The sequence below is a fragment of the Ascaphus truei genome, chromosome 2 (genome assembly GCF_040206685.1).
Source record: "Ascaphus truei isolate aAscTru1 chromosome 2, aAscTru1.hap1, whole genome shotgun sequence".
In the NCBI taxonomy this organism is placed as follows: domain Eukaryota; kingdom Metazoa; phylum Chordata; class Amphibia; order Anura; family Ascaphidae; genus Ascaphus; species Ascaphus truei.
This window is the reverse complement of record NC_134484.1, coordinates 414,959,482-414,977,308: the sequence shown is the minus strand read 5'-3', so window position 1 is coordinate 414,977,308 and position 17,827 is coordinate 414,959,482. Positions and strand designations below refer to the sequence as shown.

Here is a 17,827-nt window from a genome sequence, read left to right as displayed (position 1 = left end):
TTTGTTTTGCCCACGTACTGAAACACGCAAGGGCATGATAAAAGATACACAACATATTCAATGTTCAAGTTAACTTGCAATGTCAAATGTCCTATCTAAATGACTTGAAAAGAAGACAGAAGTCTTGTCACAGAAGTTACGTGCCCTATACTGTCCACACTTGATGTGGCCTTTGGAGAGAGAAAAATGAAAGATAGTTCTCATCCATATTTTTTCCGTTTTTTTTAAGTATGCTTTGTGCCAAAATACTTTTTAAAGGGTGGCCTTATTATATACATGTGGTTTTATTGGTATTATGGATAGGCATGAACATACCTCAAACTATTTCGGTTCTGTAGGAGTAAAGCAGTAATGTATGTGACATCTACCAAGTGTTTGTCACCTCACTGTATTTTGTCGTGTTAAGCAAATGTAAGAGACAGAAGGACATTAAGGCCTAAGGCAGACAATAAAGCCTAAAAATAAGGGTAGCTTGATGACTGATGATGTTTGGGTAGGAGGACAGAGCACCACGCAGTGTAGCTCACATGACCCCTCACTGGTTCTGGGGTTGAGGGGACAGGATACGACATCAACAGGAATATCAATAATTGACGAAGTGCAATAAAAATTGTGTTATGGTAAAAAGTTTTAAAATGTGGAACTAACCATTATGTAAGCAAATAACAAAGATGTAAACAGATTCAAATGTTTATACGAACAGAAAATGTGAAAATGTAAATGTAAGACATATTTGGTAAGATTTACAATAAAAAGGATTATACAAAAAAAAACAGGTTTGACTTAAATCAAAATATTCTGTGGAAAATGCAACTCTTAAACTAGTTGTTTGATAATTATTTATTGTCACAGAATCCTATTTTGCTTTCAGTGAAACTACTTTATGAAGTGAATCAATGATAAACCATTGTTTTTAAATGACAACTCTTATTTTTTAACTTTGCGCAGTATTCAACGATGATCTAAAATCAGGCCTCTGGGGAAACATTTTGCGCAATTAACTATTCTAATGAAATATGTTTCTGTAACAAGCAATGCAAAGTCACCCTTTTATGGTATCCGGTATTCTCCAGACTAGATGGTCTGTTTGAAACCTTGTAACACAATTTTGTTTTATGTGTCATTTTTATTTCTAAAATGTATTAGAGTTTTATCCTGTTGAAAGGAGTTACAGGAAAAGGTCAGTATTACAGATTTCAATTTTTTGCAAATTACTTTCAAGAATTTATAACACATGTAAAAAGGATGTGACATGCTAAATTGTCTAAAAATCTTGTAGCATTTCCTAGTCGTTTACCAGAATTAAATGCACCACTCTTAGGATCCATTGAATATGCAAGGAGCATGAGACAGTCATAAATTGTATTTACATTATGTTCAGGATTTTAGTATACCAAATACTAAACCTCCAGTCCATAAATTATTTCACTGCAAGCAAACTATAAATGTACAGTATTATCTGCAAAGCACCTGCAGCTAGGAATTCTGCTATCTTTTAATTTGGTTCATACAGTAATTTTAGGCTAACTATCAAAGACTCTCTATGGAAGCACCAACTAAAATAGCTCAATAAGCTATTTATTTGTTGTTTCTCATGTTACATTTCTCGCCATTTTCTTGGCGTGAATGTAATTTTGTTTAAACATTCCTCATTTGCATTCTGTGTGATTGGTTATCGGACACTTCCTGATATCTCCTGTCTATTTCCTTCTGCCTCTACTTGATGTTTAGAGAAAAGAATTGTATTTTAGAATATCTTAAACCGAAGCGTAAATGGAATATTTAACATATCGTCCGTTACACTTAATTATCGTCATTTAAATGTTCTTTTAAAAAAAAAGCTTTATCATTTTCCCCTACATGTTTACCTAAATGAGAATACAAGGTGAACATAAACTGCGCTCAAGGTAGTGATATATAATGCATAAATAAGTGTATACACATATATTTAAACTCCACCATATAGTGAGATAATGTGATTATTTTTGTGACATATATAGTGCTTAGTGATTAACATCAAGTAAATAATATAAAACCTGGTGATTCAATTGAAATTAATCAGGGACTCGGACACACACACATGCACACACTCTCTGATACAGACACACATACACATGCACACACACCCTGACACACATACTGACACACACTGACAGACAAACATAAACACACACCCACTGACATACAGTACACACACATTGACAGACACTCCTCCTCCACCTGCCACAGTGTGATATGGGAACAGGGGAGGGCAGAGTCCTGGATAGCTCCAAATCGCTCCCGCTACCAGCACTTGCGCGCCTCAGTCACCGCACTCTGTTCCAACCCCCCACACTCCACACTAAGCAGCATGGCAGTGGTGACTAATCTGTCAATCACCACCATGGCCGGTCAGCACTCGCACAGTAGCATCGAGCATGGAAACTAGAGCGTGCTGTTACCATTCGCGTTAGTGACTGACAGGTGGAGGGCGAGGAATGTCTGACGGTGTGTGTCAGAATGTATGTGTGTGTGATAGGTCAGTCAATGCAGCTCTCAGAACTGGCACCAGGGGCTAAACTTTAGGGCACCCAGGATTTTTCCACCCCTGATATATGTTACAGATGTAAAATATACTTGCAAATGTTTTAAATAGTTATTTTAAAGTCTTTAATGTATCCAAAATTACATTACAATAAGCTTGTGCTTATACTGCTAAATGTTTTCTCATCTGGCCCCTTTGGAGAACGTTGAAGAGGTATGTTCTCTAGAGTCTAATTCACCCAACAGTGATAGAGGTTAAGGTTGAAATACAGTAACACCATTGCAGTAACTGGCCTGTGGAGATGGTGTATTCTAGTGCAGTTTGGGGAATGAGGAAACTTGTTCTAGGAGGAATTTGTATCTTTCACTGGTGAAGCCCTGGGAAGATAGGGATGAGAGAGGAGGGGAAGAGAATGAGAGACAGGAAAGGGGAGGGGTGTGTGGGTGGGTGGGTAAGACAGCAAAGGGGAGAGAAAGATGAATGGGGGAAATAAGAGGTAGGGGGTTAAAGATGAGAAAAAGTGAGGAGTGAGAGAGAGGGCAGAGAGAGAGAAATATAGAGAGAGATAGGGGAGGAGAGGGGGGGGGGGGTGTTAGGGGCAGGGAACTCTTGAAAAGCCAAAATAGCAGAAAGGCAAAGGCAAGGTATTACAAACTCAAGATAAGGTATAACTGGGAACATAGTCTATAGAGAAGTGCTTCAAATATGAACTTCCCTGTTGATTTCAGAAAATGAAAGCGTAGAATAAAATAAGTGCAGCACACATCAAAAATGGAATTCCGCAGATGCAGCCACAACCCAACTAGATTTAGCTAAAAAATGTTTATACACATATTCTTGAAATAATACCATCTAGACAGATTACATTATTCATGAGTATTGGGGCAGACTATAGTGTTCTGAAGCATTTGCACTTATGCCTTCTTCATGTTAGAACCACTAACTACATCTTCACTATAGTATTTGTTGTTGTTATTTGTGTAGTATCAAAATATTCTGTAATATATTTCAAAAGATGAAAGCAAATTGTTAAGGATGATTACAGAAGGCCAAAAGTTCAAAGTACTCTTCAATCTTCTGGTAGTCAGTGAAGATTATTTATATAGCTTTGAAGCAGGGGGTCTCTGGACCCGGACCCCATTCATTTCAGCTCCAGGGACCCCCTGCTTCTGGAGATACTTACCTCCGAAGTAGATGTCAGTATCAGCTCTGGCTAAGCAAGCAGGGCTTTAAAGTTTAAAGCTCCCACGTCACATGGGTCAATAGGAAGTCGTACCGATGACATCGCAGCTACCTTGGCGGACTCTTAAGAATCTGCCAATGGATTGCTGAATATGTGGATTGGATCCTAGAAATCCATCCACAGGTTATATCCAATGGTGCACAGAATCCACGCGGATTTAAAGTACACAAATCCTTTTGCGGATTTTATACCATAAAATTTGATTTTTCAGCGTAAATCCAGGAAACTGATTTGGGCGGATTCGGTAAAGGTACTAGGGTATTTATTGTGACAAGAGAAACTATACTTTATACCTGGAATATATAGTAGATTGCTGCTATTAAATCTACTGTAGGAAAACATGGGTGCACAGATGGAAAAAAAAAACTTACATTAAAAAAGCTTTACCATGATGACAAAAATGGAACTAAACACTTAATGATGCAGAATAAGAGCCTGGCTGTTATCTCTTGTAATATCAAGAAGTATAGTATTTTCATTTTTGCAGGAAAGATAGTGATGAACCACATAAGGGAGAATGGGGATTCAGGTAAAATCAAAGGTGACAAGTCATTGGCTTGAAAGAAGATAGTAATGGCTTTTATAATGTGCAGAAATGATTTGAGCACTACCTACAAAAGCTTTAAAAAAAATCCTTTGACTATAGGGTTGGAAATAGACATGGTAAAGGCAATAATTTGCACAAATGTTTGTGTGAAATTCAATAACCACTGTATTAATACTGTACTTACATTAAGGCATAAAGAATACTTTGTATATACAAATTTGCTCAATTCTATGTTTTGTGTGGGGCAAGAAAGATTTTACAAAAAAATAGCACATGAACTTCCCAATAAACTCCTACTTACACCCCCATGTTCAGCTCAATTCTAAGCTCAACAAACAGGCAACTAGATGACTAAGCTTAATGGTACAAGCTGTGGTCATACCACAGAAAGCAAGCTGATTCCCCACTGAAGAAAAATGAAATATAAGAAGTGAATGCATTCAGATTCAGAAATGTGAATTAGGGGAAAATATTATGAATGCACCCATTGCTTGGAACACAAATACACTGGAATCATTTTTGATGGCAGTAATATGTTATGTGGTGCTCTCAAGTATTAAAAATAGATAAGTATAAGTATTCTCTAAAAATATTTCTAAAGAATGTAAAGGTGACTTGTGAATTCCTTAAACACTCTTATCTTCTGTTTTGTTCTCCTTATTGCACGTTTGTATTGTATAGTATAGTATGCTCCTTTTGTATAGTATAGTATGCTACAGTTTCTTACTCTGACAGGGAACATGGTAGTAGAGCAGTAGCCACAGGTATTTGAAAAAGTGGGGATTGTGATTTAAAACGTGTATAACATGTCAAAGCTGTGGCGTTTTGATCCTAGAGAAAACCCTCAGGCAGCCTGTCCAAAAGAGTCTCTGAAACAGACAGCAAACCTTTCAACCCTGTACATGTATACTGTGTGACCAGAACTAAAGCAAGACAGTAACTCATATGGTCTGAGCCATAAACAAATTTCTACTTACAACATATGAACTTGTATTGTAACATTCTGAAAATTGTAACACTTTAGTTTATGGTTGGTTTGTTTGTTTGTTTTTGAAATCTAGCAAAAGATCCCTGAAGAAGAAGCTCACGCTTCGAAACGCGTTGGATAAAGATTTTTAATATTCCTAGAACTGTCTTTCAATAATCTGCGTGGTTCATCCACATTGGACTTATTGCATATATCAGCTGCACTCGGCATGCTGGAGTGACGACAACATCACGCTTTACGCTAAGCCTCCCTTTACGGCCGGTCGCAAAACCCTACGGGACACGTGACTAACCAACCCAGTGATCTGAGGTGCTGGAAGCAGTTGCAGGCGGCGGCAGGTCTGAGGAGTGAGCGGTATCGACGGCAGTAATCGGCAAAGGACATCGAGCCGTATACAGTACTGGAGTGGAGGCTCCACACCATTATCGTGGCAGCCTGTCTTGGAGGCTGTGAAGGGGAACTCCCGAGGTCTGGTGGTGGCAGTGCGACGACTGGTAACTCATGTATTGTACATGAAATGCTGTAAACCAACTAATCTGATGTACGCAGATATAATACCCTAATAATATACACATATATATTTTTACAAACTTCACTATGTGCGTTTGCGCTGTTGTCTTTTTTGTGTTTCAGTGATTTAAAATGTGTATAACATGTCAAAGCTGTGGCGTTTTGATCCTAGAGAAAACCCTCAGGCAGCCTGTCCAAAAGAGTCTCTGAAACAGACAGCAAACCTTTCAACCCTGTACATGTATACTGTGTGACCAGAACTAAAGCAAGACAGTAACTCATATGGTCTGAGCCATAAACAAATTTCTACTTACAACATATGAACTTGTATTGTAACATTCTGAAAATTGTAACACTTTAGTTCATGGTTGGTTTGTTTGTTTTTGAAATCTAGCAAACTTTGAATTGCCCACCAAGCATCAATAAGGAGGATAATAAAACTAATCAGACAAAGGTCCAAAATCCTGCTCATCATGTGATGTCTATTACTAACAACAATTACAATGTGTGAGTATTATTGCAGTGATCATTGTCATTCACTATAAAATACAGTCAGGAGAATTCCAAGGACAAGCAAGACAGATAATGATGTTTTTCTTTTTGTCTGTTGAAGACTGTAAGACCTCGGACGTGGTAAAAAATACAGCACTGAGCCGCGCTGACGCTCATGCTCTCCTGCTCAAGCAGGAGCTTTTTTGTGTCCTGGCATGAGCGTCAGCGACCGCGCGTGAGAGGCGGATGGGAGGCGGTGCAGGAGGCGGGGCTAGCGCACCACGTCATGGCGCCGACGTCACTGAGTGCCATTGGCTGTTGCAGGTCATGTGACAGCCCTCCGCTTCCCTTAGCGCGAAAACAAAAATCTGACTGTCGGGTGAAAGTCAGCACGCTTCCGCACGCCTGCGGAAACGTGCGCGAGCCCCTGCTAAAGCCGCTCTCATTGCGGCTGCAGGGGCTCACGGACAAGCGTGAGCGCGGCTCAGCGGCTAAGCGCTGACCATGCCGGCGGCCTAAGTTTATGGTGTATCATTTTTGCACTTAACTGTATGCAACTTTGTTGCATTTTGCACACTCACATTCACACGCATACTCACATTACATACATCCTAATGGTGCTGTCCCACCCAAAGTCAACTTTAAGCTAAACACATCATACGAACGAGTGGCCAACTGCAAGCATTGGCTACTGCCGGCGAATAAGCAATTTTAGATTTGAATATTGCAATTCTAACATTTAGACTATAAGATCTAGATTCCCTAGACTGTTTAACTTGAGTTAATATCGCACCAGGTAAAAAATAAGGTCTCAAGTAAAAAAAATGTTGAGGTATCGCCGTATTCCTGGAAACAACAATGTATTTATAAAGCGGCAAAATGGGAAATCTTTTACGTTTTTTTATAAATCAGTTCTGTAATATTAGATAAAAGTGATGTTTTTTTTAAAAAAATTATTCAACTTAATGCCATTTTTAATTCATTTTAATAAACTGAGCATCCTTTGATTTCTATAGCAGGTTTTAGCCCACTTCCCCAGCAGTGCAAGATCTTTGTAACACTTTCCTGTTTGTGATAATTTGTTAACAATATTCCTAGCAGTGTGAGCTGTAAACTGTAACAATAGTCAATGTTACCTTAGGATACGTTGTAGCTGTTGAGTTACACTGACTAAAGGATTGATTGAAACTGAAAGACGGCCATTATGTTAGGCACACAATCAGGATTTTTGCAGATTTATAACAGGGGCACCAAACCATTGCCAGATTAGGTAAGAATGTAGAATTATACATTGTAATGTGGGGAAATGTTTCACACCAATAATCAAAAATAAGTATGAGATACTGATACCCGTGCTCTCTAAGGCTGCAATCCCAGCGTGTTCTACAGCGCACGCCGAGCGCACAAGCACCGCCCCCAATCAGTCCGAGCCAAGTACATGAATCAGCGCACATTTAGCATCCGCGCTGTACTGCAAGTTTTCACACATACAATTATTTTGTATGTGGAACTTGCGACGGAGGCGTGGCCACGCACCCGCCGGCGGTTCAGCCAATGAGGGCGAACCAGCCACGTGAGGTCATGGCCATGCCCCCGCAAAACTCCCGCCACGCCCCATCCCATCGCAATCTCTCCCTCTCTCCCAGGACCGCGATCTGTGGTGAAGCGCTGTGCTAGCGCCGCCCCTCTGCAAACGCACTGGGACCGCAGCCTGAGGCTGCGCTCATAGTGACGGCGACAGCGCCGCAACGTTGCGTCAAAACAAATGCATTGCCGCCATCACGTGCGCTTATAGTAAGCGCGAAGCGATGGCGCGACAGAGCGACGGCTTGGTCGCGATTCCTGGAAGCAATGTCTATTTGATGTTTCCAGCCACCGTAGCCTGACGTCGCCGGCACTATAAGCGTAGACTAACTCGATGAGGAAGGCTGCTGCAATCCAGGTACAGGATACACAAAAAAGGAAGCGTACAGGCTCCACAGATTTTATAAATGCAATCATTTATTGAAGCCAAATAAAGTGCCACTCCTTGACAAAGGCTGCTGTGACAGCCGAAACGTTGGACACTTCATTTGGTTTCAATAAATGATTGCATTTATAAAATCCGTGGGGCCTCTACTTTTCTGCTCTTCCTTTTTTGTGAATTATACATTGTTCAATTCTACATTGTGCCTCAGGCACCAAAAACATAGATTGTTAGCTCTACGTGGCAGGGACTGTGCCTGCAAAATGTCTCTGTAAAGCGCTGCGTAAATTAGCAGCGCTATACAAGAACAAAAAAAACAATTGTCCCATGCTTTACTTAATCCAATAAGAAAACAAGAGTAATGTAGTATTGCTGCTTTAACACAACCGCCAACAAATTGGCGTTAAATACAGATACTGCCAATTGTTTTCATTTATTGGAGTTTAGTGAATCTAGGCCTACGTTTGCCATTTCCTCTCCAATATTCCCTCTGTTTCCTCATACTCACTCTTTATTAGATCTCCTTTTTATGGGAGGACAGTGATATCATCAAACTTGAACTATAGCTTCATCTGATTTGATCTTCGTATGGGGACAATAACCCTCTAAAATCACAGCCAAGTGTGTATTATGGAACAATGCTCTTTCAAAAGGAATGGGACATAAAAAGATTGTTTTAGAGCAGAGGTGCGTAAATTGGGGGGCGCAAAATTTTCTGGGGGGACACGGCGCTTACAGAGGCCCCACGCTCTTCCCCACAACATTTAAATGAAATGCCTGGGGAGCGCACAAGGCCTCTGTAAGTCCCTTACTTTGTCTACGGCGGCTTCTGATGACACGTTGCCCTGGTAACGCTCGTCAAATGACGCTGCGGGGTCACATGATGTCGCGTTGCCATGGCATTGTGATGTCAGAAAACGCTGGAGAAAAGGTGGTGGGGGGGCGAGCAGAGGGGGAGAGCAGACAGGGGGACGCAGACAAAAACGTTTGCGCACCCCTGTGTTAGAGTATAATTAAATGCTCTATTTACTGCAAATTGTTTATTTGTCATGAACATCCTTTATTAACTGAATATTCATACATTTATGTTTAGAATCACACTTATTGGTAAACCTCTCTAAAAATCAGTGTTAGGTGGCTCTCAAACATCTTATGCAGTAAGATCATTAACCATACTGCAGGGAAGGGCTATACTGTTTTGTCAATAGCAAAATATTTAAATAAATTCAGACTTCTAGTACTTTTATTGACATTTTTTATACTGTGTGAAATGTGCTATATGATACAGTAGACTGTAGTACTGTATCATGTAAAATGTGCATCTTTACTAGTACAATTACACATACTGTAGTTTAAACTTTACAGATAACAGATGGTTGTAATACACTGCTTTAGCATAGTTTGCACTAAAGCCCCCAAAACAGGGTTGTGTTTAAGCAAAAGTAATAACAGGTCATGTATTTTGTAAGAAAGAAACATTGCAAAAATCTCAAAAGTTGTTTATTATCTATATTTCTTTCCCTGCATCCAGTGGGAACTATTTAACATATTAAGATTACTGATCTTAGATTTGACTTCAATTCTTTCCCCTTCCTTTTCCCATTGGGAAACATTTCTCACTAACTTCCAGGGCATGCCTGGCTATCTTATATAATTTGCTTTTTCAATTAACTGTATCTTTTCTTTTATGTTTATGTGTTCTTTCAAAGGTACACTGAAATTGTGGCTATGTACCTTCCTTCGAACTCTCTATTCATGCCCAAGCAGATATACAGGTAATGAAAAATCACTGGGCAGAGAAGGGCTGTGTAACACGGTACTGTCTAGCTCTTCCCTTCATCTCATTTCTCTTTAGCCATGCCATAACTTTCTCAATTAACCTTTATATTTTCCAAATTGTAGTTCAAAGTCCTAGTAGCCGTACTGGTCCTGGGGAAAAGTAGATTTGATGTTGGTCATGACACCTTTTAGTGGACCAACATTAGACTTTTTCATACATTAAGTTATAGTGTACAGAGCTTTTGAAATCTCATAGCTCTCTTCAAGTGTATTCTGACAGCACAGTTGGAAGGAAGCATAAACGGTATGTTGTAAAGTGATAAATAGGGTTGGAGATAAACTGTAGGGAGTCATCAAGTGGAGTGTTGATAGATTCCCAATACTAGAACTCCTGTGGGACAACACTTTCGCAAGCAGGACACTCACTGTCAGACTTAAAAGTATGTATTGTTAAATGAATTAAGTAGAAATAGTCGTGTTAGTCCAGTTGCAATAATGCAGAGTAATTGAGTATTTCAGTATTAGGTGATACCTTTTTTATTTGGACTAACAATAGATATTATAAGACAAGCTTTCGAGAGAAGAGAGGAGAACTCTCGAAAGATTGTCTTATAATATCTATTGTTAGTCCAAATACAAAGGTATCACCTAATACTGAAGTACTTATTATTAAATGAAATTGTAAAAATACACGAGAGAAAAACAACGGAATTCAAATATTCCCAACTTCTGGAGCCCAGAAACCATATCAAGATTCTAGTTTATGATACATTATGGCAACATTTGTGTGATGTGAGCACAACAGCCTGACACCTCTTCACACCTAACATATTTAGTGCCTGCTAATGTATGATAATCTCCTCACCAATCCACTTTAAGACTCTCTACAGAGTTTATCTGCAGCTCTACTCATCACTTTAGGGTATATATCCATCCTCCAAATTGTGTTCTCAAAATATAATGGAAAAAGAAACCTATGAGGAGATTTTGAGAGCTCTTTACTATAACTTCCTCTATAATAACTCTAACACTAATGCTCTAAGGGGCATTGTGGGGAAAATTGATACTACAAAGAAAAATCTGGCTGTGATAGAGGCTCCAGTTGCAGTGGATTCTGGTGTTGTAATCCCACCCTATTAATTATATGAACTAACTCATTTACCCATTAATTGTTGATGATCTTGGATGGACATTTCATATTAATCTCTCACAGACCCCCTCATAAGACTCAACATTGGGACTTTTGGTACTAAGAGTTTTCTTATCACTAGGCATTTTATTACTGACCGTTATGGTATAGTTTTATATATTTCTTTATTAGTATTATTGAATGTTTTAACACACATATAGTGAACTAGAGGTCTCTCTTTGTTTACAAGGGTGTGACCATGTGCGTATAGTTATCATATATATTTATTTTATTTAGGTTTATCACTTGGAAAACACATTTACAGCATGTATTTTGCTGTTAATATTTTTGAAATAACGCCGAGTTATTTTGTTTTAGTTTATTACAAACTCTAATGTTGGTCCGCTAAAAGGTACTATAACCTACTTTTAATCTAATTTCCATGTTACAGTAACTTTATCATTCAACTTTTTTTCATTTTTTAACAAGGCTTTCTCCTTAGCATGATGTTATAGTTCAGCGGTGTGCAAACTGGGGGGGGGGGAGGCGCCAGAGATTTTCCAGGAGGGGGGGGTGCGGTGGTTACAGAGGCCCCGCGCTTTCCCCCAAGGCATTTAAATTAAATGCTGGGGGACCGCGCGAGGCCTCTGTAACTTCTCTTAACTTGGCTTTGGGTGACACGTTGTCATGGCAACGTGGTGTCAAATAACGTTGTGTGGTCACGTGACATCACGTTGCCATGGTGCCAAGGTAATAGGGGGGGGGGGAGCAAAGGTGAAAGCAGACAGGGGGGCACAGAGGGAAAATTTTGCGCACACCTGTTATAGTTGACCGTCAATTACATATGGTATGAAGAAACTCCACAAAAGCAAGATGCACAGTTGTAAGTTAAGAACACTATAAAAAGATGACATTATCTTACAATCTAAAAAAAAATGCAACATTAACAAATTGTCAAAGTATGGTTTTTAAGTGACACAAATTCAGATTTTTAAAAGATATGTTCCCCTTCATGTCTAGATGTGGAACAGGTTTCCACATTGTGTTCATAGGAAGCCATTTTTGGAACAACAGAAATGTTTACAGAATTAACACATTTTTAAATATTAATAAATTGCATGAAAAAACTAATTATCTGTCTCACTATCTGACAGCACATTTAGTCATTCCATCAATAAAACATAATCTGAGAACAATGGAACAGCAGTAGAGAGTTATGTACAATTTATTAATAGCAAGGACCAAATCCATAAGTACAGACATTGTCTTCTAATACCACAAGAATTTCAAGACAAATGTAATCTTTCAAGTCCTTCATTTGAGTTTTGCTTTAAAACATCAATGATACTTTTCAAACAGGTACATACTTTGTTTTCTGCAAACTATACATTTTATGCCCATTTTGCTATCACCTTTCAGGATTGGTAAAAAGAATATTGCGACATAATAGTGGCTAAATAACCACTAGTTGTGAATCACAGTACAGATAAAAATAAATCTACTGTACACTATAAAAACTGAATATAAGTATATTAACAGAGTATTACATTTGCACAACATGAACACTCAAGTAACCAATTGCACAGTTCTCAATGTGAGCCATCAACAAGGCCCAACTGTGGGCAGAAAGAAACATTGATTATTTTATGTTTTAATTATGTAAATTTGACCTTCTGATAATATATTTATTTTGAATTGATGTAGAGGGCAGCAGATTCTTTTTTTCTTTTCTAAATCTGTATAAAACAAAGATGAACACTTAAAACATTTTATATTAACCCAGCATTTTTTATGAGCTTATTTTAAAACCATTACTCTGGTTTTCGAACGTGGTTTTGTATTTGAACAACTGTTCCCTTATTTTATTCATGGGCAGTTAATGTATAACAACACCGAGTGCAGAAATATCCAATGCAAAATGATTATATAGTTTCCCTAAAGCATCAACATCTCTCACTTTCTTGTAAGCTATTAAAGGGAACAACTGACCATACAAGTGGTATTATTAGTGCTATTTTAACTGCAAGTACCTCATTACTTTGAAATCCCAATGGAGCATGTCAATAATTAATAAAAGTCAGAGTCTGTATTATTATATTGCGTGCATAGAAATTAAAAAAAAAAAAGGAAAGAAATAAGGACCATGTTTGACTAGGTCAGATTTTGAAACGAATATTCAACTGAGCAAAACAGATAAGGCAAGAACTAACTGATGTGTGTGACAGAAAAATGGACGTGTTGCAAGCCAAATTTTGACTGTCAGCAGTATTTAAATGACTTCTGGTTATCACGAATGAGTGATTATACGATAAGCAACATTACACTTTGTGGATTCAGGTTCCTTCTGCATGTTAAAAGTAATGACTTCTTACCAGCAAACAGTGATGGGTCAGAATGAAAGAAACCTTGCTTCTTTTGTTTGTGTAACTTATAATCAAACCCACCTTGAAGTTGGCACATCTTACTGACTCAATCAATGAAATGCAAACAGTTGTCATTTTCACGTGGTTTCTACTTACCATCTGCCAGATTTAAAGTTACAATGGTTTGTAGAGCTGGTAGACTCTGGTTTATAGGAATGTGACTTTCTTGTGTGTAGCTGTGTTGTTATAATTACGTGTGTGTGCCCTCTCTCCCCCGGGAACCTGGCTACTCCATACTGCAGCTCTGCTAATGACCAGCCTGTGCATACAATGTGTGAAACCAACTACAGCAATCTGTCCACTACAGTCCAAGTGACAATGCTCTGTGTCAACACTGGATTGGAATTGGATTTCGTTCGTGATGATACCATGTCAATGATAATCTGAACGAAATAAGTGGCATTTGTTTAACCCGCTCGCTGCCAACTCGAGTCTGCAACACATTGCTTTGCAATCTGGCAGCGCATGGGTTAACATACACGGAACCCATGCTCTCTATCAAACATATATTTTCTTTTTCACTACCCGCTTGAGGGCTGTAAAAGCCCATGCTGACTGCACATTACCTTCATTAGTTTGGTTAACAGCATTGTTACTTAAATCCTTTGATGTTGCCTTTAAAATGCCAACATGATCCTTACCGTACTGCTGCTGCTCTGCGACCTCTGCTGCTGCAAACTGACAGCGGCCAGACAACAACTGGAAAAGTAACACAACTCCCAGCACCCAGTGGGTTTTCTTGCTTGTCGCCATAGCGCTGATAATAGTACCGTCTACTGCACCTTCCAAGCTATGGTGCCAGTGGCGATTCCTGTCCTTCTTCTATTGTAGACCTATTGATACATCCAATATAATGAGCCCAGATAAAGGTCTGCAACCACAAATAAATCAGTGACAAGTTTGGCTGTGTACGATGAGGATCGTCAGGTCTTAAAGTCTGGTGAGCAGAGATATAACTTGTTCATAGACACAATGCTGGTGCATTCAACAAAAATCACTGCTTGGGATATCTTTGTTGCTTTTTTGTTTTTGTTTTATTTTCCCGATCACAAATCACTCTTTGATAACTGTCAAAGAATAACAATAAATGAAGAACAATTAGAGTCCTGCAGGGAACCTTTTTTTCCGATAAACTTTTGCTTCAACACCTCCAAGCTGCAGACCTGTGAAATAAAAGGGTCTCCTCCAGTCTCCCGGTGCTGCAGGACCAGTGTTTTTAGATGCACGGCTCTGCCAAAGTGAAGGAAGGAAGGATACGGGCACTATACAAAGCGAGACTGTATCTGCAGACTATGTGCTCCAACAATAAAAGCCCATCACATAAAGCTCCCAAACACCAACTAGTAAACATAGAAGAGAAATCCAGACACCCAGAAGCCAGTGACTGGAAAACAGTTCTGCAAAGGGACTGTGTGTTATTTCTGCAACTCCCCTCTCCTTTCACTTAAATCGACACTTTGCATGCAGTGGAAGCAGATTAATGTCTGTTTGATCCGTCTGAGTCCTCGGCTCAGTCACCCCCTTTTCTTCCTCAATTTCTTGCCCTCCCACTGTACCTCCCCCCTTCACTGATTCAAGCAGGCGGAAGCGATCTGTACAATCAATGCACTTTCATTAGGGGAAATAAATGGTAAGTGCATCTCCAAGATCCATTTCCTTACACTTTTAGATGAGAGTCTTTAAGATTCCTGTTCCGATAGTTAGGATGGGATTACTCCAAACCAGCCACTGGCAGCTCTCATCGTTCTGCCGTCTGCTGCTTGTTCTCTCACCTTACAGGCTGATTGCTCCTGGAAAGAAGAAAGCACTGCCAAGCGCCTTCCTTTCCTCCTCCTTCCACCGACCCTCCTCCTCAGCCACATGCAAGAGCCAGGCTGCTGTTGCAAGTCTCAGTTTACAGCCCCCAAAACACACCATGCTTATCATACCATCACAACGCTAAACCTCTTCAGTGCAAAAATCATTATTAGACAGCAAACCTTTCTGTTTGTTGCTTGGAATGGAGATTGAGGTGTTGCTTTCTTTTCAGTTTATTTTGCTATATGTGTATATCAGTTGCTGAAGTAGCAAGGCACTATTTCATTGCAGTTTGAGTAGTTGTAGGGATGTGGAGAAGGAAAATACACTATTTATCAAGTCAAAACTGGTGCAATTGTGGGTCAACTGTTGCACCAAATTAGGTGTATTTAGTAAAGTTTCCAGGCTGCAGAAGGATTGCACTAGCTGTATCAAAGGAAAACAATTCCATTGCTTTCAAAGAGTTTCTATGGTGCTGTATTTTGCAAAGGTTTGCCTCAGTTTTTCAGGAGGAATACTTTAATGAATAACCCTGATACCAAAGAAAAAAACTATTACTTGCATTGTGTTTTTTTTTTATGTTTGATGCAAATGTTGTTTCCCAAGTTGATACATGACTAGTACCATCCTCATTTGTTGTCCTTGTTTCACTGCAGTGAGAAGCATGAACTACAAACACCCCATGAGTGCTGCAGATTAATTACTTTGTATGCACTGATAGCTGTTTATGTTTTTCTTTTGTTTGTACTTTCCTTTGTGCTAGGCGAACTTTTACATCTTTGTTCCCCCCCTCACACAGGAGTTGGAGAGCTGACACCCCTCTGCTACACACTTTGATTTAATTTTCGTTATTTAACTTTGGGAAAAGAATCCCTTTTTTCCCTCCAGTGCAGCGCACAGCAGTACAGGAAACAGGGCACCGTTTAAAAACCTGCTTCCAAGCTGTTGAAGAGACAGTAATAACAAGCATCATTGGAAGTGGTGGTGGTGCGGGGAGGACTGGGGACAAAGAGATCCATGAGGTGCTGCACAAAAAATAAAGAGGATGAGGTATCAAGGCAAATTTGAAGCAACGTGGACACAAAATGTTCATCTTGTGTCTTCTTGCATCATGGTCTGCGCTGTGCATCGCCTTGCGATTTGGGGAGTAACAATAGCAGGGGTTTGGGAGGAGGTACATAATGCACAGATTCCAATAAAATACCTCAAACTCTGAATCACTTTCTTAGCTTGTATTTGCGTCAAAAAATCTCCAGTGTCAGAGGTGGTGTAAACTTTTCTGCGTTTTTTTTCTTTGCATCAAATAAAGTAAACGTTTTCTTTCATTTGACGCAAGCAGAAAATGAATCAATGCAAACTTCTATATACACTTTTGTTTATGCTGATACATTTCTCCAAAGATGGCTGCTACTGTAAAAAGAGACACTCTTCAGTTCGGGGTGAATCAACAAATCTACAAATAGAGTGGTATATATTATTTATTTTATTTATAAAATGTTTTAACAGGAAGTAATACATTGAGAGTTACCTCTCGTTTTCAAGTATGTCCTGGGCACAGCGTTATGATGCCAAATATATGGTTACAAATACATAGTTACATTAAGTGAGCAAGGTTATACATTATACACAAGACATTGCATGCACAGTAAGAGGTAATATATGTTGTATGCGTATGTAACAGTTACAGAACAGATTAAAATGTGACAGCTTTAGTTTTGAAAGAACTTACACTGGTGGCGGCTGTGAGAGTCTCCGTTGTTCCAGTTTGGGGGTGCACGGTAAGAGGAGGGGTGGTCGGATACTTTACTGAACCTTGGGACCATAAACAGTCTTTTGGAGTCAGATCTCAGTTGATAAGTGCTGCATGTGGTAGGGGTGAGGAGCTTGTTCAGATAGACGGGTAACTTGCCCAGAAAGTATTTGAAGGCCAGACAGGAAAGGTGAACTTTGTACCTAAACTCGAGTGATGACCAATCTAGTTCTTTGAGCATTTTGCAGTGATGTGTGTTGTAGTTGCATTGGAGGACAACACGGCATATTGAATTGTAGAGGGTATCAAGTTTGCTAAGGTGAGTTTGGGGTGCCGTGCCATATACAGGTAGTCCTCGTTATCCAACGTTTCGCTTTACAACGAATGGCATATCCAACGCTTTACAATGCAACCCTATGGGCTGTTGTTTGACACCGGAATGCATTATCCAACGCTCACCGCCACTGATTAACATGGGACTCACTTTACAACGGTTTCACTATCCAGCGCTACTTCCAGAACGGATTCCGTTGGATAACCGAGGACTGCCTGTACTATGTCCCCATAGTCTATAATTGGCAATAGCATCTGCTGTGCGATACGGATTCTGACCAGCAGACTTAGGGAAGATTTGTTCCTAAAGTATAAAGTACACCTGTTTGGCATAGTTTTGGATGTC

General features: G+C 39.5%; 1 protein-coding gene across 2 annotated transcripts in view; it reads right to left on the bottom strand.

The window, feature by feature from the left end:
* PLXDC2 (plexin domain containing 2) overlaps positions 1-15,460 on the bottom strand; it is a 656,766-nt gene extending 641,306 nt beyond the window's left edge. The window contains exons 1-2 of one of the 2 annotated variants that reach the window (XM_075587531.1): positions 15,263-15,460; positions 14,243-14,668 (exon numbers count right to left, since the gene is read on the bottom strand). In XM_075587531.1, the coding sequence (XP_075443646.1) occupies positions 14,243-14,354 (112 nt within the window). In that variant the 5' untranslated portion in view covers positions 14,355-14,668; positions 15,263-15,460. Of the gene's footprint in view, positions 1-14,242 lie in introns of both variants that reach the window. The other variant, XM_075587530.1, reaches the window with a different exon arrangement.
* Positions 15,461-17,827: the final 2,367 nt, after the last annotated feature.